At 42.9% G+C, this 25,726-nt stretch overlaps 1 protein-coding gene across 3 annotated transcripts; it reads right to left on the bottom strand.

The window, feature by feature from the left end:
- Positions 1-1,640: 1,640 nt before the first annotated feature.
- LOC127956053 (uncharacterized) lies at positions 1,641-6,225 on the bottom strand. Of its 3 annotated transcripts, XR_008153426.1 has the most exons (4): positions 5,951-6,224; positions 5,672-5,888; positions 5,204-5,593; positions 1,641-1,985 (listed from the first exon to the last, which is right to left on the bottom strand). XR_008153426.1 is itself a non-coding variant. In XM_052553814.1 (3 exons), exons 1-2 carry the CDS (start codon positions 6,092-6,094, stop codon positions 5,207-5,209), a joined length of 810 nt encoding a protein of 269 aa, XP_052409774.1. In that variant the 5' UTR covers positions 6,095-6,225; the 3' UTR covers positions 1,641-2,020; positions 5,204-5,206. The 3 variants fall into 3 exon arrangements, 2 of the variants coding, with proteins under 2 accessions (XP_052409774.1, XP_052409773.1); XM_052553814.1 differs by having other exon boundaries at positions 1,641-2,020; positions 5,672-6,225; XM_052553813.1 differs by having other exon boundaries at positions 5,672-6,224.
- Between the last annotated feature and the right edge of the window lie 19,501 nt (positions 6,226-25,726).

Raw genomic sequence — 25,726 nt, 5'->3', positions numbered from 1 at the left:
GTCTAATAAACGCAGACTTGCTTATTGCATGATTCTGATATTACAAAAAATACAAATAAAGTCTGTGTTGGCACGGGTTTTGAACTTTGTGCAGCTTCTGAATGAAGTAAACGTTACTGTGAATTATTATGAAAATAAATCATAGCAGAACCCTGACTACATTTTATGGTTTATGATGTTAAAGAACATTTCATGTTCCTCCTCCCCAGGCATAAGGTGACTATACTGAATGAATTCCTCCACATAAAGCTCAATGGGTTGGCCATCTTGAAAAATGGAGCAAAACACACTTACGGGGTTGAATGAACTTTTAGCTGGCTCCATACCTGGTCTGGTGCTCAACAAAGCTGCTGGATCTTGGTGCGGCGAAGTCTTCTGTTTCACTAGTTCACACTTACATATAATTAGCTGAGGTATGGTATGCGTATTTGGCGTGCTGTCCGGGGAAGGGCTCCGAGCTCGGGAATTGGCCGAACCTAGAGTACCCCCCCTTCCCCGTATATTGTAAAGTGAACTTGAAGTGAGGAGATGGGGTGGAGGAGGGATGCTGATAAACCGTCAATGGATAGAGGTAAGTCAGCGATATTTATACTGTGGGATTGATTACTTGATTGTGGTCCACCTGTGATGATTAGGCTAAGTATCTGACGCGCTCCTCCCGAATCTTCATTGATAATTACATTTCACTAGTTCACACTTACATATAATTAGCTGAGGTATGGTATGCGTATTTGGCGTGCTGTCCGGGGAAGGGCTCCGAGCTCGGGAATTGCCCGAACCTAGAGTACCCCCCAAAAAGGCAAATGTACAAGAGGACAGCCGCCAGTTTAAAGAATGCCCCCCCAAAAAAGCAGAGTACTGGCGGGGGCTGATTTGGTTTCTGAGAAGTCATCTTGTTGGCAGGCTGGAAGGGCCTACGTACTCCGGAGGGAGCGACATGGGAGTTGGGAGAGTAGGCCCTACCGGCTGCAGCTAGTGAACTACGTGGTTGTTGGCGCCCGGTCGGTAAGGCTCGGGCCGATGCTCAACTGGAGCTTTTTGGCGTTGGAACGGTGAGCCCTACCGGCCGATGAGGAGGAGCAGCATGGTTGTGGTGCCCGACCGGGAGGACCCGAGTTGCCTCGACCGGAATAGGTCACGGTGTCGGCGTACGGGCCCTACTGGCTGATAGCCCCTGCTATTCAGTGGGTGAAGGGCCTAACGCTGACCGAGAGGGCCCATGAAGCCTCCGACAGGAGATTGAGACTCAGGATGACGGACGTCTGGGTCCTCTCGGTTTGGCAGATAAAAAGCTTTTGGGCTAGCCGACAAGGAGGACTCTGGCAACATCCGAAGGGAGATCCCGACTCACGGCATCGGATGGATGAGACTCGCTTGCGGCTGGCAAGCATAGGCCCGTCCGGGAGACTCTCGCCAGACGTCTGAAGGGAGCACACGCGACAGACGGGTAAGCCTCGGCGGACGAGGAGGGTTGGAAAGGAAAACCCGACTGGGAGGACTCTCGCAGCATCCGATGGGGCCTCTAACTCAGAACATCGAACGGGTAAGCCTCGCCAGACGGGGTTAAAAGATGTGAGAGTAGCTGAGGGTAGCTTTTTTTTTTTTTTTTTTTTTTGCAGGATTTGGCGAGAGGACGAGACTCAATTCAATTCAAGTTTATTTGTATAGCGCTTTTTACAAAACAAATCGTTACAAAGCAACTTTACAGAAAATTATGTTTCTACAATATTTAGTAGTAGCTAGTAGTTTGTGCACATTTGACAGGATTTTAGAAAAACTAAAAAATAATAATAATACAAGACGTAGTCAGCTAGACGATGAACTATCAATATTATTAATTAAGTTATTATATGATTAAGTCACACATTTAGGAATAATTGTTAGTTCTGTTTGTTCATTCAGGGTTAGCATCATCTGAGGTCCTCTGAGGGTCAGCATCATCTCTTCTCAGGTGTTCTGGATCCAGACTGGAGCTTGTGTAAATCCTAGTTACCACGGGATGTGAATCCCGTGGCAAAACATAGAAACAAAATAGAGACATCATTAGCATAGCTGCTGATCCAACAAAGTAAAATTAGTTTAACCCAAGCTAATGAATAAAAATGCACCTTTGATCAGATGCAACTACACTCACAATTAAAAAGATACATTATTCGAATGCTTGGCGAAAGAGATGTGTTTTTAATCTAGATTTAAACAAAGAGAGTGTGTCTGAACCCCGAACGTTATCAGGAAGGCTATTCCAGAGTTTGGGAGCCAAATGTGAGAAGGCTCTACCTCCTTTAGTGGACTTTGCTATCCTAGGAACTACCAAAAGTCCAGCGTTTTGTGACCTTAGGGTGCGTGATGGGTTGTAACGTGGTAGAAGGCTAGTTAGGTACGCTGGAGCTAAACCATTTAGGGCCTTATAGGTAAGTAATGATACTTTGTAACTGATACGGAACTTAATAGGTAGCCAGTGCAGAGACTGTAAAATTGGGGTAATATGATCATATTTTCTTGACCTCGTAAGGACTCTAGCTGCTGCATTTTGGACGACCTGTAGCTTGTTTATTGAAGAAGCAGGACAACCACCTAGAAGTGCATTACAATAGTCCAGTCTAGAGGTCATGAATGCATGAACTAGCTTTTCTGCATCAGAAACAGAAACATTGCCAAGCTACGAAACATGTTATCTAAGATGGAAGAATGCAGTTTTTGTAACATTGGAAATATGATTTTTAAAAGACAAATTGCTGTCTAATATAACACCCAGATTTCTGAATGTAGAGGAAGTAACAGTACATCCGTCTAGTTGCAGATTGTAATCTACAAGATTCTGTGTAGTGTTTTTTGGTCCAATAATTAATATCTCCGTCTTATCCGAATTTAATTGGAGAAAATTATTTGTCATCCAATCTTTTACATTTTTAACACACTCTGTTAGCTTAGATAATTGGGAAGTTTCATCTGGTCTCGTTGATATATATAGCTGAGTATCATCAGCATAACAGTGGAAGCTAATTCCGTATTTTCTAATAATATTACCAAGGGGCAACATGTATATTGAAAATAGAAGGGGACCTAGGACGGATCCTTGTGGCACTCCATATTTTACTGATGATAAATGAGATGACTCCCCATTTAAGTAAACAAAATGGTAGCGATCGGACAGGTAGGATCTAAACCATCTTAGAGCCTGCCCTTGAATACCTGTATAGTTTTGTAATCGATCTATGAGTATGTCATGATCTATGGTGTCGAACGCAGCACTAAGATCAAGTAAGACTAGAAATGAGATGCAGCCTTGGTCTGACGCAAGGAGCAGGTCATTTGTAATTTTAACAAGTGCAGTTTCTGTGCTATGGTGGGGCCTAAAACCTGACTGAAATTCTTCATACAGATCATTTTTATGCAGGAAGGTGCTCAATTGAGCAGACACAACTTTTTCTAAAATTTTAGACATAAATGGAAGATTTGAAATAGGCCTATAATTTGCCAGTACACTAGGATCTAGTTTTGGTTTCTTAATAAGAGGCTTGATAACCGCCAGCTTGAATGGTTTTGGGACGTGTCCTAAAGATAACGACGAGTTAATGATATTGAGAAGCGGTTCTTCGGCTACAGGTAACAGCTCTTTCAGTAATTTAGTGGGTACAGGATCTAATAAACATGTTGTTGGTTTAGATACAGTGATAAGTTTATTTAGCTCCTCCTGTCCTATGGTTGTAAAGCACTGCAGTTTATGTTTGGGTGCGATGGATGAAACTGAAGTGTTAGATGCTGTAGAATCTACATTCGCTATTGTATTTCTAATGTTATCTATTTTATCAGTGAATAAATTCATAAAGTCATTACTATTTAACGTTGGTGGAATATTTGAATCAGGTGGCGTCTGGTAATTTGTTAACTTAGCCACTGTGCTAAATAAAAACCTTGGATTGTTTTGGTTATTTTCAATGAGTTTGTGTATATGCTCTGCCCTAGCAGTTTTTAGAGCCTGTCTATAGCTGGACATACTGTTTTTCCATGCAATTCTAAAAACTTCTAAGTTAGTTTTTCTCCATTTGCGTTCAAGACTACGAGTTACTTTCTTGAGAGAGTGAGTATTACTGTTATACCATGGTACAGTACGTTTTTCTCTAACTTTTTTCAATTTGATTGGGGCAACAGCTTCTAATGTATTAGAGAAAATAGTGCCCATGTTGTCAGTAATTTTGTCTAATTCATGTGTATTTTTGGGTACAAATAGCAGTTGAGATAGATCAGGCAGGTTATTTGCGAATCTGTCTTTGGTGGCTGGAACAATAGTTCTGCCCAGACGGTATCGCTGCGACATATAGTTAATATCAGTTATACGCAGCATGCACGATACAAGGAAATGGTCTGTAATATCATCACTTTGAGGTACAATATCTATAGCAGTAAGATCGATGCCATGCGATATAATTAAATCTAGTGTATGATTAAAACGATGAGTGGGCCCGGTGACATTTTGCTTGACTCCAAAGGAGTTTATTAGGTCAGTAAACGCAAGTCCTAATGTATCATTTGTATTATCAACGTGAATATTAAAATCTCCCATGATTAGCGCCTTATCAACTGTAACTAGAAGGTCTGAGAGGAAATCTGCAAATTCTTTTAGGAATGCTGTATACGGCCCTGGTGGTCTATACACAGTAGCCAGAGCAAGAGATACATTAGATTTCTTTTGCATGTCTGACAGAGTAACATTTAGCATTAGTATTTCAAAAGAGTTAAACCTGTATCCTGTTTTCTGGGTAACATTGAGAATATCACTATATATTGTTGCAACACCCCCGCCACGACCAGTCTGACGGGGCTCATGTTTATAACAGTAGTTTGGTGGAGTAGACTCATTTAGACCAAAATAATCATTTGGTTTTAGCCAGGTTTCAGTCAAGCAGAGTAAATCAAAACTATTATCTGTGATCATTTCATTTACAATAACTGCTTTTGGTGTGAGTGATCTAATATTTATGAGCCCAAACTTTAAAAATTGTTTTTGTTCATTTACTTTACATTTTTCTGGTTTAATTACGATAAGATTTTTTCTAGATCCTACATTATATTTATATTTATATTTTGACCTCACTATTCGGGGAACAGACACAGTCTTAATAGGTTTTACAGCACAAGTACTTTTATCATTTAAGCGGGTGGAACAAAACTCATCACAATGGTTATTTGAGAATTGACTTACTAGTCACATGGAGCGAAGTGTCCTGGAGATGTTGTCAGAGAGAAGCTCCGCTCCGACTCGACTGGGGTGTAATCCATCAGCGCGAAACAGCCTAGGACGCTCCCAGAAAAGATTCCAGTTATTAACAAATAGCAGTTTCTGTTCTTTACACCATGACAACAACCATTCATTTAAAGCAAAAAGTCTACTGAACCTTTCGTGTCCTCGTCGATACGTGGGCAGTGGTCCTGATACGACGATCGTCGCCGCGGGCGTCGTGCTGCGAACCGTCTCGATCAGGCTCCTGAAGTCCCTCTTCAGCGTCTCCGTCTGCCGCAGCGTGGTGTCGTTAACCCCGGCGTGAAGCACGACCGCTCTCGGGCTCTCGTCGTCCTTCAGGATCGCGGGTATCTGCGCAGAAACATCGAGAACACGAGCACCAGGCAAACAATGAGTGTGCACTTTACCTTCGGCGAACGTAGCACTTACGTGTCGGACGATGGAGTCTCCGATGATCACAGCGTCGCGTCCTGTCTCGCGGAGGGGAGCGAAGCGGTTCTGGATGGAGATCTCGAAGGCAGGAGGGGGAGATGTCGTCGCCCGGGACCCGGCTCGCATCCTCCGCTGTGGATGCACCCAGGGTCCGTGGTGTCCCGGCGTCGCAGTGAAGGACATCTGGGAAGATCGCGTCCTGGGTGCACCGGGCCTGCGCAGAGAAACACACGGAGTAGACGTGGTGGGACTGTTAACAGCACGCTGTATACTTACCCCGGACTTGTGAGCGTCAGCCCGGGATGATTCCAGCGCGGCTCTCCGCTCTCTCAGCTCGGCCTGCCTCTGTTCCAGGTCGCGAATCTGCTTCCCCACGGCCTCGAGCTCGAGCTGCACAGAGTGGAGACATTCATCCGCCATTAAAGCAAGTAACAGTGAGTACAGCAGTGGTAATGTGTGTGAATAGAGTATTAGCAATGTAAGCGCAGTTAGCAGCAACCACGCTTGCTGATGCTAACTGGCTAAAAGCTAATAGCGGACCCGGGAGATCAAAATAAATCTAGTGATAGCGAGTCGCTCTGATTGTTTTTGTTGTAGAATACAATAGAGGATATATTCACGCGTTATATAAAAAAAAACTTGTAGCGTCGGACGGTTAAGCCTCGCCTTAAGGTAAGTTGCGTGGCCGAGAGACTGTTACCGACGTCCGAAGGGAGCACACACATCGAACGGGTAAGCCTCGCCGACCGTAGGGTGGAAACGTAAAGCAAGTCTGTCCAGGAGGCTCTCGCCAGCGTCCGAAGGGAGCACACACATCGAACGGGTAAGCCTCGCTGACCATAGAAAAGGAAAAGGTAAGGTTGTCTAACCGGGAGGCTCTCGCCGGCGTCCGAAGGGAGCACACGCATCGAACGGGTAAGCCTCTCCGGATGGCGGACAGAAAAGGTAACGATAGGTGGCCAGGAGGCTCTTGCCAGCGTCCGGTGGGGACAAAACTGGGTGAGCCTCGCAGGCCGTAGGATGGAAAAGGTAAGTTTGTGTGGTCGTTAGGCTGTCGTCAGCGTTTTAAGGGAGTTTGCTACTCCCGGCAAGAGACGGGTTAGCCTTGGCGACCATAGGAAGGAAGGAGAGTTTATTGTGTGTTTGGTACTTGCAGCATTTTAACAGCTTGCTTGTAGGTTTGTAACCTAAACCACGCGGTAAGGTCATGGTTGGCTGGCCAGGAGGCTGTCGCCAGCGTCCGATGGGAGCACTCGCATCGGACGGGTAAGCCTCACTGGCCGAGGGTGGAAAAGGTCAGGTTGTCTAGCCGGGAGGCTCGGACCGACGTCCGATAGGAGCTTAGCTCCAGGAATTGAACGTGTAAACCTCTCTGGCTGAAAGACGGAAAAGGTTGTCCGGCCGGGAGGCTCTTACCTTCGTCCGACAGGAGCTTAGCTCCCGGATAGAACGGTTAAGCCTCGCTGGCCAAAGGACGGAAAAGGTAAGGTTGTCTAGCCGGGAAGCTCTCACCTACATTCAATGGGAGCCCTGACTCCGTGCATTGGATGGGTAAACCTCTCCGTACGTAAGACAGAATGGCAAAGCAGGTAGCCGGGGGCTTTCACCTACGTCCGAAGGGAGTGTGAGCTCCTGGCAACGAACGGGTAAGCCTTGCTGGCCGCAGAATGGAAAAGGTGAGGTTGTCTGGCCGGGAGGCTCTCGTCAGCATCCGATGGGAGCTCAAGCTCTTGGCATCGAAGAGAGAAGCCTTGCCGGCCATAGGATTGAAAAAGGTAAGGTTATCTGGTCGGGAGGCTATGGCCAGCATCCGGGGTCTTTTTATTTATTAATTTATTTATTTTCTATATTTATTTTTATTTATTATATTTATTAAAATTTGCGACACCAGATGGGTAGTCTCTCCAGCCATCGGAGGGAAAATTTAGATTGTTTTATCTGCGAAGAGCCCGTTAGTGTTCGGCGAAAGCGTAACTTGCGGTATTGGATGGGTACATCTTGCCATCGGAGGGAAAATTTGTTTGGGCTGCAATGTACTCATTGGTGTTCGATAGGTAAATGTCGTTTTTTTTTTTTTTGGTTAATCGGCCTATTTTAATCGGGTAAGCTTCGCTGGTGGTCGGATGGAAAGTCCAAGATTGCTTAAGTGGGAAAGCATCTGGCAGGATTTTAATACTTGCGATGTCAAACGAGAAAGCTTTGCTGATGGTTGAATGGAGAAGGCAAAGGTTGGTTCAACCGGGAGCCCTCTTGCAGGGCCTGGCAGGGAGTTCGATACTAAAGATGATTTATTTGTCTACGAGGGTAGACGCTGTGAGGCTTACTTGAATAATTGTTTAGCAAATCCAATGAGCTGCTTCCGATAATGAGTCCGAAAAAATCTTGGTGCAGTCATAGTATCCGAAATTAAGCGTGCAAAAATAAATTGGATTTCCTGTGCCAGTGTACCCCAAATAGGTGCCATGTATCGGCGATGTGGTCATTGTCAGCACGTGAGATCGATGGTACATATCGAGGATGTAATCGTGCATGGGTGGAGTAAGAGAAAGATTCTTTATACTGTCTGAGCTTACTATTTACCATTTTGACCATGCAGGTGCACGAAAAGAGCCTATGGAATCACCAATAATCAAAAAATATACTTTCGGACGTACTGATACACTGGTATTAAGTATAAATACTATATTTAAATACTGCTAGTTCATGTAGTCGGCACTACGGTCATCTCGCTTGTCCAGTGAATTTATTTTTTTTATTTTATTTTATTTTATTTTTTTTAAACCTACGGGCTCACATCATCCTTTGAGAGCACGGGCGAGTGGGAAATGCAGTGCTGAGATGGGATAACGGAGCGGTTTGATAGCCGATTTAAGGTAGGCCGCCTAATGATTATTATAAAAAAACGTTGGTTGGAAAATGGGCCTAATATCGTCTTGGCTATTGTCGATACATGATGCTATCACCGTAACCTCGGATGCATGGCATGCCTTTAGGCGGAGGTGATGTGTGGTGTATTTTTTTTTTTTTTTAATCTATTTAGGTGTAGGAAAGGCTCCTGCGGGAGCAGACGCTGCTACAGCAGTGGGGAGAACGGGAAAGGCTCCTGCGGGAGCAGACACTGCTACGGCAGTGTGGAGGTATAGGAAAGGCTCCTGCGGGAGCAGACACTGCGCGGCAGTGAGGAGGTGTAGGAAGGCTCCTGCGGGAGCAGACACTGCGCGGCAGTGAGGAGGTATAGGAAAGGCTCCTGCGGGAGCAGACACTGCGCGGCAGTGAGGAGGTGTAGGAAGGCTCCTGCGGGAGCAGACACTGCGCGGCAGTGAGGAGGTATAGGAAAGGCTCCTGCGGGAGCAGACACTGCTGCGGCAGTGGGGAGAACGGGAAAGGCTCCTGCGGGAGCAGATACTGTTGCGGCAGTGGGGAGATACAGGAAGGCTCCTGCGGGAGCGGACACTGCAGCGGCAGTGGGGAGATACAGGAAGGCTCCTGCAGGAGCAGACACTGCAGCGGCAGTGGGGAGATACAGGAAAGGCTCCTGCGGGAGCAGATACTGCAGTGGCGGTGGGGAGGTACAGGAAAGGCTCCTGCGGGAGCAGACACCGCTGCGGCAGTGAGGAGGTACATAAAAGGCTACTTGCTTCGGCTGCTGTAGATGTTGGCTGTGGGAAGAGTAAAAAGTGTTAGTAATATTTGATGGGGCAAGCTAAAAATGGATGGGTAGCCTACTGTGTTACCAGCTTAGCAATTTGTTGCCTGATTTGACAATTCCTCAGGCCTTGTCCACCTTATTATGTTCCTGTTGGAAAAGCATTTTTCCTCTCATTTGGCCTCCGGGCTCTTTAGGCGGACTCCCGAGCGGATACGTTTGGAACGCTGTTTTCAGGTTGTATTATGGACTGTGGAAACAGAGGCTTTTGGAAACGATTGAGCATGTTTTTAGTCTTGTAAGGCGTTGTACCGAAAGACATGATTATAGCAGTAACGTTAACCCCTTACCAGACACCCCCCATTTTTGGCATGGAGGCAGAAATTATATACCCAAAATAAAGATGTTTCTGTTCATGATTCTTTCTGACTAGATCCATGATCAACATTTGTCCACGAGCTAACACTTTGACGTTTACCGTTCAGGAATAGGAATAGTTTTCCTGACATGATGGAAAATTAATCACTGGAATTATGTTTTAGCGAAATATTGGTCAAATATAAAAGCCAAAGTCTTTGGACTTCAATTGATGCGCGGTTTATCCAGATCAAGTAAGAGAGTGATGTTTAACGTGCTGTGAAAATGAAACGTAGACTGGGGCCGTTGGCGATGCTTGCAGCAAATGGGTTAACAGCAGTTATGTGCTATTCGCTTCCAAGTGGTTTCTAAAGAGATTTACTTTCCGTTTTTTTCGTATTACGGTCCTTAAAAGGCGATGGTAATTTTACTCACGCTTGCTATCCTGCATCTAAACACGAGGGCAGATGCGTTTTAGATTAATTTTGAGTGATCACGCCAGTGAATGGTAAAATAGGTCCCTAAATGATTTGGTCCTACCAGAAGACTGGCATGGAAATTTAAATTTTAAATTAAATTAAGCATTTAGCAGGCACTTTTATCCAGAGACTTAAGTTTTTTATTTTTTTGTATTTATAGAACTTATGTCTGTATCATTTCGGTGAGGTTTAAACGTGCGCGGTAAGGCGAATGTAACAATAATAATAATAATAATAATAATAATGCATTTTATTTGTAGAAACAAACGCCAAAAGCAATACAACAATTCACTAAAGACAGACAGTCTTGGATAAATGTGACTTAATCAACTTTTTAAAATCGCCCAACATAGGTGCATATCTGACGTGTAGAAGAAGTACATTCCATAGCTTAGGGGCTTTATATGAAAAGGCTCTTTCCCCCATGGTCTTTAGCTCACATTATGGCTGGTGAAGTGAAAGAGAGTTAGTAGAGCGAAGAGAGCGTGATGGAATATAAGGACTGATGAGTTCACAAAGATACTCAGGTGCAGTCCCATGAAGTGCCTAGTATGTTAAGATAGAAATTTTAAAATCAATTCTCACGTTTACGGGAAGCCCGTGTAATTGTGAAAGAACCGGTGTAATGTGTTCGCGAGGAGATGTACAAGCGTGCGGCAGAATACTGAAGCTTGCTCAACGATTTAGCTGGAAGGCCTGAGAACGAGGCATTACAATAAATTAAACCTAATGCCTTTGGCTTCGTGGTTAAAAAGTGGCATCATCATCCGACGGAACGGTGTATCTGTAGTCCAAATCTATGCGGGATCAACACCCCGGATCAGCGGGTGGCGGTAATGCACCTTTACGTTGGTTTGCCAAAACCGACATAAAACGCTACTAGAAGAAGACGGAACTACGTCAAGACGTAGTTTAACAAAACTTTAGCCGCAAAACTGCTTTTAGATGCAACACTTTGAATGCAAACTGCCGTAAAAATCCAATGAAGAAAAAGAAGAACCTGTTTTTTAGCGTCTTCGCCTGGAAATGTATTAGTCTGCGCCGCTAGAGGAAGCGGCCTCAAACTGCCACTCGGCCGGAACGCCGTGGTGAAAGGCTGAGCCGTGGTTGGATTCTTTCTGCTGCAATCCAGCGCTCGACGAGAGCTCGGTCTCGGGTGGCACGATCGTGTATCGAGCAAGACGAGCTCGGAGTTGCACGGTCTATTGGCCACGATGTGTGGCTTGGCGAGGATAGCAGCTGTCGCGATGACGCTTAATGCTGCTCGACGGCCGTGTTTGGCTGGGTAGAAATGATCTCGGGTCCGGCAAAAGCAGCAGGTCTTATAAATCCCCTGTTTAGCGCTCTTCGTTGGTACGAAAATTGGGTCTGTGATAAGGTGACTGACGAAGCGAACCAGCATGCTGATAAACCGTCAATGGATAGAGGTAAGTCAGCGATATTTATACTGTGGGATTGATTACTTGATTGTGGTCCACCTGTGATGATTAGGCTAAGTATCTGACGCGCTCCTCCCGAATCTTCATTGATAATTACATAACGGTGAGCCAGAGACTTTCAGATCCATATGCAAAGCTTTATTATAATAATGGTCAGACAGGCAGAAATCAGGAATGGCGTCAGGGATATCCAGAATCATATACTGTAACAAGTAGAGATCATAAGCGTTATTGCCGTGTTAGATGTTTGCTTCAGACACAGATCATGCTGAAGAGGTTCCTCATAGCTATTACAAAGGGTTGCAAAAGACAAAACAACAGAGCCAGGTAATGGCTCAGATTACATAGTAAAGGTGTTTATGTTCAGTTTGTTTGGGTCCCTGCCCATGTAGGTATTGATGGAAATGAAGAGGTGGATATTCTAGCTAAACAGGCCTTGAAATTGGATGAGGTTAACATCAATGTCCCTCTATGCAAAGCTGAAGGGAAATCTATTATTCAGGAAAAAGTGATTGGGATGTGGCAAGAGCAGTGGGATAATAATGACACTGGCAGACATCTTTACTGTGTGCAAAGAAATGTGGGAGGGGGAAGATCTAGGGATGGAAGTAGGAGAGAAGAGGCAGTGATGACACGTTTAAGAATTGGCCATTCAGGTCTCAATAGATCTTTACTCCGTATAGGGAAACATCAGACAGGAGGTTGTGATTATTGCGGTCAGCCAGAAACAGTTGAGCATGTCCTAATAGAGTGTTATAATTATATGGAAGAGCGTAGTTGTTTAACATCAGTCCTATATAAAGAAGGGAAAGCGCTTACTTTAGTTAATTTATTAGGAGATGTATCTAAAACTGTTAAAAATCAAATTATGAGGTTTCTCAAAAATACGGGGTTGTTCTACCGTATTTAATATGTACATATTTATATAATAAGTATGCGCATAGATGAATAATTCCCTCTGACTATTCTCGACGACCACACTCCTGTCTGGTAGATGGCGGTAAATGCACCTTAAGTTGGTTTGCCAACCGCCAGTTAAACTCTAAAAGAAGAAGAAGAAGAAGAAGATGGCTCAGATTACCTGGAAGATTTGTTCCACCTGGTTCACCACTGATTGAAGGAGGAGTTTCACCACTGAGGAGCTCCCAGGCAGTTTGTCAGCACAGTTATCATCAGTGTCCTCTTTTTTATAAAATACACAACCCAATGGTTCTTGAGGTCAGAAAAGTCATAAAAATGTTAGAAGCTTGTTGTCAGTGGTATATTATGAAATGCTGCAAATATAATCCTGTGGGACTGTCTGTATCAGTCTTATTTTTCAAAGAGGAAGTAAGCTGTTCTCTGTGAATGTGCTAGACTTCCAGTTTCATTAGCTCCTTTATAACAGGAACAATAACAAAGTTCAATAAACGATCAAAAGTGCTTTTAATTAAGACACTACATAATGGCTAAGTCCAAAGAATACTTTGCGACTTTGTGATACTTTTTGTGACTGCCTGGATCGTCAGCGTACTACATCACAGACACGAGGTGAAAGTTGAGACAGGAGTCAAGAACGTGATACTGTGATGTGTCAAGCTCATTGAGGTTTGAGTGTTATTTGAAAGGTATGCGATGCAGCTGTGTGCTAGATGTAACGGAATGCAGAATGTGAAGTTTCCCAGCCATAAGAAACAGCATATTGCAATACCAGGAAGCAAGGGCTGTTTTGTATAGCTACAAATAGCCCTGCTTGCTGGAATGCCACATGTAGAGCGAATGACACACACACACACACACACACACACACACACACACACACACACATATATTTTCAAACAAAAGATTAATCAGACACCAGATATAACTTTTTATTAATTTTTGACTAGTGGGTGCAGGACACTATACTGCCCTACAAAGGCAAAGTGCAGTAACTACGGAATCACTGAAACTGAGAAAAATGTTTTTAAAGTTTTATACATCAGCCTGTCAAACATGTTGTGTGTAGATTAGTGGCAATGCATTAATTTAAAGCCTTTTTAGGATACATTTTTTTTCTAGATAAAAACCATGACCATTGATGTGACCTTTGACCACTAAAATGCAGATATTGCACTCTACCTCTGGATGTCCTTACACTACTAAAACACTTTTGCAAAAACAAAATGCAGTATCTATAAACTAAATCAGATACTAGTTCATCAAACTTTTTTTATGTTTCTTGCTACAAACTTGATTCCAAAAAAGTTGGGACACTGTACAAATTGTGAGTAAAAAAGGAATGGAATAATTTACAAATCTCATAAACGTATGTTTTATTCACAATAGAATATAGATAACATATCAAATGTTGAAAGTGAGACACTTTCAAATGTCATGCCAAATATTGGCTCATTTTGTATTTCATGAGAGCTACACATTCCCAAAAAGTTGGGACAGATAGCAATGAGTAGCTGGAAAAGTTAAATGTCCATATAAGGAACAGCAGGAGGACCAATCTGCAGCTTATTAGGTCAATTGGCAAAATGATTGGGTATAAAAAGAGCTTCTAAGTGTCTTCTTTGAAAACTGCGCTCCTGACGGCTTTGGCTTCAGTGAAGATGGTCGGGGACCTGCAGGCATTTTCAGTGGATGAAGCGTGCCTGGAATTCGGGCCGGCTAACTATCTTGAGACCCCGGCCTGGGTACGTGCCCAAAGTTCCCACCACTCCTTTTAGGGATCAGGTGGTGAACTTGCAAGCGCTGCCCCTGGAGGAGGCAGACCCAGCCCTGGCGCTGCTCTGTCCAGTACGTGCGCTCCCCACCTACGTGGACAGAACTCGGTGCCTTAGGACCTCAGATCAGCTCTTTGTCTGTTACGGAGGCCAGCAGAAGGGAAAGGCTGTCTCCAAGCAGAGGTTATCCCACTGGATAGTGGATGCTATTGTCCTGGCTTATCAGGCTCGAGACCTGCCATGTCCCCTAGGGGTGAGAGCTCACTCAACTAGGAGCGTAGCTTCCTCCTGGGCGCTGGCGCATGGCGCCTCACTAGCAGACATCTGTAGAGCTGCGGGCTGGGCGACACCTAACACTTTCGCGAGATTTTATAATCTCCGTGTAGAGCCCGTGTTCTCCCGGGTACTCGCCCCTTTGGGCCAGTAAGGACCTGCTCGGTGTCAATCCGCTTGCTGCGCCATTCCACTCCGCGGACTGGATGCGTGCGCTATTACCCTCAGGTGAGTTCCTCAGTGAGAACCCTGGGTTCCTCCAGCACTGTTAATGTCTTGCGTTAAACACTTGCGTAAATGCCCCTTGGTCAGCCATGTGTGGGACTAGGTGCCTCCATGTGTCGTGATTCCCCTTCTGGGTAATCCCACGTGTGTATGTCCACAGTAAGTCTCTCCGCAGCATGTGTCTTTCCCTTGGCAAGCCCCTTGCCAGCTCTGTCGTTGAAACTTCCACCCTGCGGGCTGGGTACCTCAGAGTTCTTATGTATCACCACCTCGGTAGATACCTGCCTTCTGTAAGTCCTCGCACGGGCAGGCAGCCTGCTAGCATATGTCCAGCTGGAATATGCTACCCAGTGTATTCTGTGCGAGCTATAGGCCCTCACTCGTGCTTGCCTCACGACAGGGTCCTATCACTAACACGGGTCGCTGGAAGACAGCCATGTGGCGTTTTGTAAGGGACCCCATTCATAACGTCGAACGTGACTGACTGAAAGGGAATATCTTGGTTACGTATGTAACCTGGAGTAGGGAACGGAGACATTATGTCCCCTTGCCACATCGCTGTTCCGCTGAACGGCCGGGTCACTGGCTCGGTTCCTCAGCGAAGACTTGAATGCGAGTTGCTCGCGTTGCTCCTTATATACCCGCTCTGCGGGGCGGAGCTCGTGATGCAAATTCCGCAGACCAAGGTACTTTGTGTACCATTGGCTCATTTTGTACCACTCGAAGGTGATTGGGCTCTCGGTGAGATCCCATTCGTAACGTCTCCGTTCCCTCCTTCAGGGAACGAGGGTTACATACGTAACCAAGACGTTTTACCATGCCAACTGTAGGATATGAAAATATCCCATAAACGGTTGTAAAAACACAGAAAGGCTCAGAAACGATACTCCACATTAGTATGTTAATGAATATCATATAATTTAAAACATCATATTGACCTTAGTTTTATTATTATTAGTCAACAGAAGATTGTTGATATGGTGTTTGACAGTTCCTGCTAGGAACTCTAACAGGAAAGAATATAGATACCTACCAGTAAATGTCATGTAAATCATGCGTGTCAAATCAAATGCTTCGGAGAGTGCACATATTTTCACATATTTGTAAGAGACCAGCTTAAACCAGCTCAAATCAGCATGCTTTACACTGTATTTATTTAAAAGAACCACAATGTAAACTCACATTTTAAACAAAAATACTTTTGTTTGGACTGCACTATATTTGCTGATGTATAATAATTTTTTAAGGAAATGAACTACACTATTAAAAGAGTGATTGATTGCTAATTAAAATCATATTGTTGCATTAACCCAAAAACCCAAGATTTGCTGTGGCCTCTTCTGGCCATCACGATTAAAATATTTTGATGGGTGCCACTGGTTGTTTTGTATATTGTATCAACAGAACAGCTGTTTGTGACGAGTGGGGCGAGAACGGAGCGAGGCCGGTGGAGTGATTGTAAATGAGCGACACTCACCGGTCTCGAGTCCCACAGAGGAGATCGGAAGGATATAAAAGAGGAGCGACGACAGTGAAGGACGAGAGATAAGACCAGGCCTTGGCTTTATTTTGTGTTTGGTTTTTGTTTGTGCGCGACAGTCGTCCGCGTGGGGCTGTCTCGCTGTTTTGTCTATTTTGGTTAAATTAAAGTTTAATTTTTAATGTCCGCCGGTTCCCGCCTCCTTCTTCCCGAGATTATGAATTTTGTATGTTGTTACACTGTTATGTTACAAAAATATGCAGGTCAAACCCATACGTAAAAAACAAGTAAAACCTGTTGGTAAAGGAACACACCCTAAATACAGAGTCTAATTATTTCCTTTTGGGCTTATTTCACATAAACGTTTGTAAAAACCCAAAAAGCACTAAAGGACATTAAGTGCTCAGAAAAGATACTCCACATTAGTACGTTAATGAAAATCATATAATTTAAAACATCATATTGACCTTAGTTTTATTATTATTTGTCGACAGAAGATTGTTCATATGGTGTTTGACAGTTCCTGCTAGGAAGGTTTAATCAAGCCTCTCTTTATGTCAGAATGAGTTTGTTTGCTAAACGGAAACACAGCAGTCTAACAGTAAAGAATATAGATACCTACCAGTAAATGTCATGTAAATCATGCGTGGAAGATAACATATCTCAAATTCTTTGAAAAGTGCACATATTTGTAAGAGCACATGACTGGGGAAGCGTAATATACTTTGTTTAGAGAGAAGTACTTCTCATCTTTAACATTAATCTGGTCTTGCATTTTCCAATAGAAACTCACTGTGTCCTTGCTTTATTATTCACTATTGTGGCATTGCTGGTAGATGCTTTTAGGTGCACAGAGGAGATTTAATGAAAATCAAACTAAACATAGATTAAAATTAAGTTGTCCTCTATACCCTAAAAGAGTTACATCTAAAATTCCTTTTGCATTATGTGTGTAAGATCCAGAAAACTGGCCTAACAAAGTTATCCAATGGAGGCTAAAGGTTTAATTTCAGTTAAACTCCAATCTGACTTAATTTTATTATGACCTCGAATTTAGGATATATCAATTAATCATTGGTCATTTGTATAATAATCATTTTCTAGACTTTTTTGGCCACGGGTTCAAGTCTCTGAATAAGCAAGGATTGTGGGTGGGGGGAATGAATGTACATATGTACACAGAAACATGAATGTGAAAGAAGAATGTATGTGTGTGAATTGATGGCTATTTTGAATGAGGAGTTGGAGAGTATAGAAAAAGTGGATTTTAGAAAACAAGTAGTAATATTTAGGTCTTATTATTCTCTCTGGTCCAAACCAGCGCTGAAACTATATATAAAACTCTTATTCAGCAAGTTTAAGAAGCAAAATTATTGGGTATCAGCCTGGATAATAAATGGTCATGGTCAAAGCATATTGAGAACACAGTCAAGAGAATGGGAAGGGTGGTACCTGAAGTTAGGAGGTTTAGACAATATTTTACATTCGATATAATGAAAATAATTTTGGGCACTCTCTTCTTCACACAGCTAAAAAAAAAAAAAGAAAAAAAAAAGGCATTTGAGGAAACTCCAGTTGGTACAAAAATAAAGCAGCGAGGGTAATACAACAGTGTCCGTGTTATGTATGAATATTAATACTATACACTTTGATCTTAAATGGCTAAGAGTGGAAGATAGGATTATTGCTGCAATATTGTTATCAAAATAGAAGGTTTTACATTTTAAAACTCTCTATTGGATGAGTATAATAAATAAAGGCAAAACATACATAGATTTGCCAGTGATAATATTTAACATTAGTGTGTATGCTGACCGACTGAACAAAACCCCAGAGGTTAAATATTATCACTTGTAACTTTGAATACAAAGTACTAAACACAAACTTAAAGTCACCTGTGATGATATTTAACTCTTGGGTTCTTGTTAAGTATATAGTGTATGAAAACTGATTAAACAAGATATATTATATTTCATATTTATTTATTTCTCTTTCTCTCTTAAATAGTCTTAAGCTCAGCCCCCTTCTGTCCTCTCATTCTGATGATGAGGTTTCTGAGCTTTATAAAGAGCAGCAGAGATGATCTCCTTCACTCTTCTCACATTCAGGGACTTCTCTGCACAGGAATAAAACCAGGTACTGTTTTACTTTCGTTATAATTAGTACCATTCCAGTTGTTGTTGTTTTTCTGATCTTACCTTTATCTTATATATCTTCCATCACTTTTAAATACTGACCAAAGTTTAATATTTTAATGTAATAGATTATCCAGAACCATGGGTGTCAACGTTTCAGTCATAAATGAGACTCCTTACATCTGGTACTTTGACACCCAGGAAAGAAAAGGGGTAAGATCTTACAATGCATTCACTACACAAGATTATTTAAACAATTCTAGATTATAAATCCTGATTTATGGTTAGTTTTCTCCTAGTTAGCATGTCCTGTAATTAGCCAGACAATACCTGAGAGAATGACATAATATCTCACAACAATATCAGATTATATTTACATGTCATTCTTTTTCCACTGTTTTTGCGATGAAAAAAAAAAAACCGGATGTATAATTCTGCTCCCCAGTATACACCCGTCCATCCTGGCTGCAGGACTTCATATCAAGAGTCTCTGGCAATCCATCGCTACATCTACATCAGATTTCAAGATCACACATATGATAGTTTTTCATTTGAGTATAACACCAATAAAGGCCACACGTCTTTTATCCTAAGTGAAGCCGGTTCCCAGATTCAGTTGTACTGCACCTCTGAGGGCTTCAGTAATTACTGTCCCAACTACGGTAAGTTCCTGCAAACTTGTCATTTCACTTTACAGTCACAGCAATATGTGTTTCTTCAGCATTCCATTCAACATTCATTTTGCCTTTGCTGTTATAAAAACAAAGAAAAATCCAGCAACATTTCTGGTAAAGAAAAAATGTATTATTAAAAAAGAGAGGAAAAAAAGGTTTTCAGATTTTAATACACACACACACACACACACACACACACGTATATATATATATGTGCGTGTGTGTGTGAGTGTCTGTGTGTATTAAAAATGGAAACCGTTTTTTTAATTTTATATATATATATATATATATATATATATATATATATATATATATATATATATATATATATATACATAGAGTATTGGGGAGTAACTAGTTACATGTAAAAATGTTACAGAATTTAATTACAAAATAAATGTAACTGTAATCTGCTAGTTATTGAGATTTCTTTTTTTATTACAGGTAGAAGCACAAACGGGGTTAACATCTGAATATTTTCACAAACACAAACTGATTTGATTAATTTCTTTGACTGCTCTAAAATATGAGACACCAGTTTTTCAGGAGTTTAGGACACATGCTGATAAATGCTTTGTTTCCGGTTTGGGTTCATTTATATGCTTTATTTTTTTAATTAACTGTTTGTTGTTTTTCTAAAGACATAATTAGATGCTAGTGTTTTCTGTCAAAGATATACAAAGATTGATTTCAAAAACAGTATTTTAGCTATTAAACTATTTCTTATGATTTTAAATCTGTATTTTACCTTAGAATGATCTCAAAGTAAAAATAGGTGCCTAAGTCTGATTTCATGGTGGCTGTGCTTATTATTATAATCTTAATTCAATAATTATTGCTTGTATGTATATATATATATATAAAAAAGAGAGAAAAAAAGCCTAACCTATAATATAATGTAATAATAATTGATATTAATAATTAATCAAATATTTTGATGAAAGAAAAGCCTGTCGAATACAGTCTTATGTAATTATGCAGTCAATACAAATGAACAGACATCTCTAATGTACAGCTGATGCTTAGTTATGGGGTAATTGTTGACTGCAAATTAAATAACACAAATTGATAAAAGTGTAACCTATAAATTGTGTCTAATCCCATGTTAATGCTGTTTTCAAACAGGAAAAAAATAACAAGATGAAAACCAGAGCAAGAGGAGGAGAGAAGACGTAAACAAGATTTTCCCCCTCCAACACGGATGGAAACAGAATCATACATCATATAAATCACATTTTTAGTCTTGTATGTTATAAACCTTTCAATGAATATAGGGCTCTTTTCATAAAATGAAATTTCTTTGTAAACTGACAATTGATACAAAACCGCTTTTAAAACTATCCAGGGGAGTTTGACACAAGAGTCTTGTGATGTTTGTGTTATAGGACAGGCTTTTACTATTATACTTCCAATGTTTATAGCCTTAAATCGGTTCTTAAAGGGGTCATAAGATGTTGCTAAAATGAACATTATTTGGTGTATTTGCTGTAATGAAATGTGTTTATGTGGTCTGAGGTTCAAAAAATAGTTTTCCACATACTGTACATAATTGTTTCTCCTCTATGCCCCGCCTTCTGAAACACGGGGATTTTTACAAAGCTCATCGTTCTGAAAAGCGAGGTGTGCTCTGATTGGCCAGCTATCCAGTTTAAACTGTGGTCCTTTTAAATAAATAAATACATTTTAAACAAAATCCTTTTATTTGAACTTTGCTATATTTCTTGACATAATTTTTAAGGAAAAGAGCTACACTATTTAAAGAGTGATTAATTGCTAATTAAAATCATATTGTTACGTTAAGCCAAAAACCCAAGATTTGCTGTGGCCTCTCCTGACCATCCGATTAAAATATTTTGGGGGGTGCCACTGGTTGTTTTGTATATTGTATCAACAGAACAGCTGTTATCTTGCAGGTCCAAAGCAAATGGGAAATGTAAAAAAATCCAAATATGAGGAAAATAAACTCACAGCCATTCCAGCCAACAAGGATTGTAGAAGCATGCATGTGTGTGAGAGCACCAGAATTAATTTTGGCTTGTATGCCCCCTCATACTAACCTCTTAGGTAGTTTATTACCTTTTAAGCCCTAAACACAATGCATTATTTTGGGCTGCCCCAGACGAAAGATTGGCATCGTGAAACAATTGTGGTGATTTATGTGATCGTGGCTCCTAATTGGTGTTCCTGTATCATACGTTGCTTTTGACCTAATTGATCATAAGCTTCCTTAGTAGAGTTATAGATTTAGACCATCAGTAAATGCTAGGATAGAAAGTTATTTGTATAACAGATGACAGAGTTTTTTTTTTTTTTTTTTACACAAGTTACTCAAGTAGAAGTAAAATGTATAATGTATAATGTGGAGTTCCACAGCTGTTTAGAACCTCTTTTGTATTCCATTTTCTCTTTAGTCCAAACCAGTGCTGAGACTATATCTAAAACTCTTATTCAGTTTACGAAGTTTACGAAGCAGAATTAAATTGTCATGGTCAAAGCATATTGAGAACACAGTCAAGAGAACGGGAAGGGTGGTAGCTGTAGTAAGGAGATGTCAAGTCAAGTTACCTTTATTTATAGTGCTTTAAACAAAGAACTTTGCGTCAAAGTACTGAACAACATTAATTAGGAAAACAGTGTGTCAATAAGGCAAAATGACAATTAAAGACAGTTCATCATTGAATTCAGTGATGTCATTAGATTAGATTAATTAGATGCCTCCAGCATCGGGCCTCTTCCAGTCTGGCCCTCCAACATTGGGCCTCTTCCAGTCTGGCGCTCCAACATTGGGCCTCTTCCAGTCTGGTCCTCCAATCTGGCCCTCCAACATTGGGCCTCTTCCAGTCTGGCCCTCCAACATCGGGCCTCTTCCAGTCTGGTCCTCCAATCTGGCCCTCCAACATTGGGCCTCTTCCAGTCTGGCCCTCCAACATCGGGCCTCTTCCAGTCTGGCCCTCCAACATCGGGCCTCTTCCAATCTGGCCCTCCAACATCGGGCCTCCTCTAGTCTGGCCCTCCAACATCCGTTCTTCATGTCTCCCATCATTATCTTCTAATGTGACCACAACCCCACTCTGAACACGCTATTCAGATTCTAATGTTTCACTGAAGTGAGCAGCTTGAATAAGCCCACACAGAAGAAAACAACGCAGCGAGACTGTTCAAGTGTTTTTTTTTTTTACTGTTTGATTCACGATAAGAGAAATAAGACAATCTACCCCAAAAAGATGTTATGTGGTTGAGGATTTGAGATATATATATAAGGACTTAAACAAAATGAGGAAAAAAGGCGCTTGAGTCATTACTTCCTTACTACTGGTAATGTAATAGGATAAATAGAAAAGCGCAATCTTAAAATGGCATGATCTAAATAGGAACGCATTAGGAATCTTACTTAACATAAAGCATGTTATCTTCTGAAAACATCAAACTCAATGTTTATCTAAATGTAGCTATTGAGAACAGAACACTCCCCGTCTGACATGGACACGCGTCACCCACAGTCCACAGTTTTTTTTGTTTGTTTTTTTTTACATTCCATATACTAAATGGTCAAATTACAGTGCCTCTGGAGGTAGAAGGAGAAAAATTTAATTAACTGGTCTGAGAAAGAGGCTAGACCCACCTGGTTTGAAAATCTTTTCCTCAACCTGGTGCACTTTTCTATACTTGCTAAGACCTGTGTAATCAGTCCAAGAGGCCATTCATTCCTAGGTGCTTGGCTATCCTTAAGGAGAACAATGCTTCCAGGCTGAATGTTTGGCGGAGTGGACTGCCATTTCTTGCGGGCCTGCAGTGTTGGGAGTAATTGTTTCCTCCAGCGGTCCCAGAAGGTGTTGGGCAGCTGGTGTGAGTATAAACGAGTCCTCGGGGTCCATTGTCACTGGAACAAGTGGTCTGCCGTTTATGATCGCAGTGACTTCTGCCATGAAATTCACTCGTGGATGAGCTTGTCTTTAGGGAGGAACATTGTGTCCAGAAATCTCCTTGCCAGCCCTATCATTCTCTCCCACGACCCACCCCAATGGGATGCATGGGGGGATTAAAAGACCAGATGCAGCCCTCGTCTGAGAGGTAAGTCTTTACGGCAGTGCTGTCAATGTTTGAGGTATCTTGAGTTCCTTACAGGCACCAATAAAGTTTGTGCCGTGGTCGGAACGAATATATTTGACCGGCCCACGCAATGAAAGGAAGCGCCATAGTACATTGATGAAGCTAGAGGTGTCAAGAGATTCTGTGACTTCAATGTGCACAGCTCTTATGCTCATGCACATAAAAATCAATGCCCACCTTTTACTTTGAGCGAAGCCGCCCCTAGTCTTGCGTGAGGAAACGTTCCATTGGCCGAACACGTCAAGACCCACATTAGAGAATGGAGGATCAGTTGAAAGACGATCAGATGGCAGACTTGCCATGTTCTGGATACTGAATGGAGCTCTGAGCTTTCTGCATGTTATGCATTGGTGAATGATGCTGCTTACTCTTTTCTTCACTCTGACTATCCAAAGGCCGGCTGAACGGACCGCCCCCTCTGTAAAGTGACGGCCTTGATGATGGATTTGCTCGTGGTGGTGTCTGATAAGCAAAGTGGTAATGTGATGTTGGCCAGGAATAATTGGTCTTTTCACTCTGATCGACACTCGAACGATGAAGACGGCCTCCAACTCTGAGACAGCCGTGTGTGTCGATGAACATGTCCAGATTTCTGAGAGGGCTTGTTTTTGGCATCCTTTCATGTTTTTGAATGCACTTTATTTCTTGGCTGTAGACTTCTTGTTGAACTGCTTGGATGATCACAGCTGCCGCTTTTGTCTGATTCCTGCACTGTGAATTCAGCTTTGCAGTAATGACAGCCCTTGCATGCTCTGTTCTCTCTGTGAACTGTTTTGGAACGACAGGCTATGTGAACGAGGCGTGTAACTGCACAAGTTAATGACCTCAAAGTAGAGAACTTTGAAAAGCGTGCTGAATCCAGTTGTTGGTTTGAGGCTGTAGTGCTTAAGGCAGACACCAGAGGGCAGATGTCTGGGTCTGAGCTCGGTTCAACAAGGTCATAAGTGTTCTCAGAAATGCTAGGCTCTGGCTTGGAGAGAAATCTGGGGCCACTCAACCAGTTGGTGTGTTTCAGTTGGCCAGCAGAGACGGAACGTGTTGCGTGATCTACAGGGTTCAGGTCTGTTGGCACGTAACGCCACTGGTCTGGTCGGCAGGATCTTCGGATGTGTAGCACTCGGTTTCTGACATAGACCTAAATGCGCCTGGTCTCATTGCAAATATAGTCCAGGACTACTTTACTGTCTGAGTAGTAGGTTAGATCATCAATCTGTAGGTCTAATTCTGGTCGCTGGGTGCCGTCCGGCGTGCGTTGCTCCTGGACCACCCTCCGGGGAAAGGGCGGCGCTTGCTCCCCAGCCTCCTGGTGTTGGGTGGCCTCTGCCAGCTCGATGGCCTCCACCAGCTAGTCAATGTTGGTGGAGTTCCACATACTGGCCTCCTGCCGGAGAGGGGGCGGGGATGGAAGGCAGTCTACTACAACGCGCTCCGCTACCTGGTGTGCGGTGGGACCCCCGGCCAGTAGCCAGTGTTGGGCGAGGCGTGAGAGGTCGGTCACTTGCGCACTGGCGGGCTGCCATGGGTTATCGGACCAGTCGTGGAATAGTTGGGCGGCACCGATGGGCGACAGCCTAACCCGACCCAAGATTTCCTTTTTCAATTCTTCGTAAGAGCTGCTCCGCTCGGGGGTAAGCATGAAGTAAGCCTGTTGCGCTTCTCCCATCAGCAACGACGCCACGATCCGCGCCCACTCGTCCCTGGACGGCGATCACCTCAAACATCTGAAGAAATGTCTCAACGTCATCATGGGAACGTCATCTTTGGCATGAGTTGGGAAGCCTGGGCTTGGGGGTCAGGTAGCAGAGTTCAAGGGGCGGCCGCCATGCGGAAGGCGGCGAGCTCTCGTTCCGTTTCCCCTTGTCGGGAGGCCATATGCTCCATAATCTGTTGCTGGCGGATGCTCACCTCGTTGAGGTGCTTTAACAGATCCTCCATCGTTGGGGGAGGAGCGCCACCTGGGGAAACAGGAAGGGGACATGAAAAAACAACCCAGGAAAAAAAAACGTCCGTCATCAAACCAAGTACACAGTGATAGTGAAGTAGTGCGACCCTGGTCGGTGACTTCTTCACTGTAATGCCCACATTCTCCACCAGTTTGACGGGGTGAAGAAGCAGACGACATGAGGGTCAAGGTAAGTTTCCTAAAGGGTGGATTTTATTGTGGTGATGTAGGGAAAATATCCAACGTAAGGGGTTTCCGGTGCCCTGTGCTCAGCCTTCTCTTCCTCCTGTGGTGCGCAGTGCTGTGTGGGTCCGTGCCTTTGGCCGGCTGGAGGTCACACGCTGCTGCCTGGAGGGGAAACACGGAGAATTGTTAGCTTAGTCTTCTGGAGACATCTCTCACCTCTGTGGTCGACGACGCTGCTTATAAAGCCCAGTTCTGATGGGCTGCAGGTGTGACCACTCAGCCCGTAATGAGCAGGTGCAGGTGTGCCTGCTCTGTTTCCAGGGCGACACTGATGAGAGCTCGGGCCACGCATCACAATATATAACAGGCAAAAAATTTTTTTTAATTTATACAAAACAAGTTTATGCAAATAA

Source organism: Carassius gibelio, chromosome B4, assembly GCF_023724105.1.
Source record: "Carassius gibelio isolate Cgi1373 ecotype wild population from Czech Republic chromosome B4, carGib1.2-hapl.c, whole genome shotgun sequence".
NCBI classification, from domain to species: Eukaryota; Metazoa; Chordata; class Actinopteri; order Cypriniformes; family Cyprinidae; genus Carassius; species Carassius gibelio.
The sequence above is the reverse complement of the archived record's forward strand: the minus strand, read 5'-3'. Positions and strand labels throughout refer to the sequence as shown.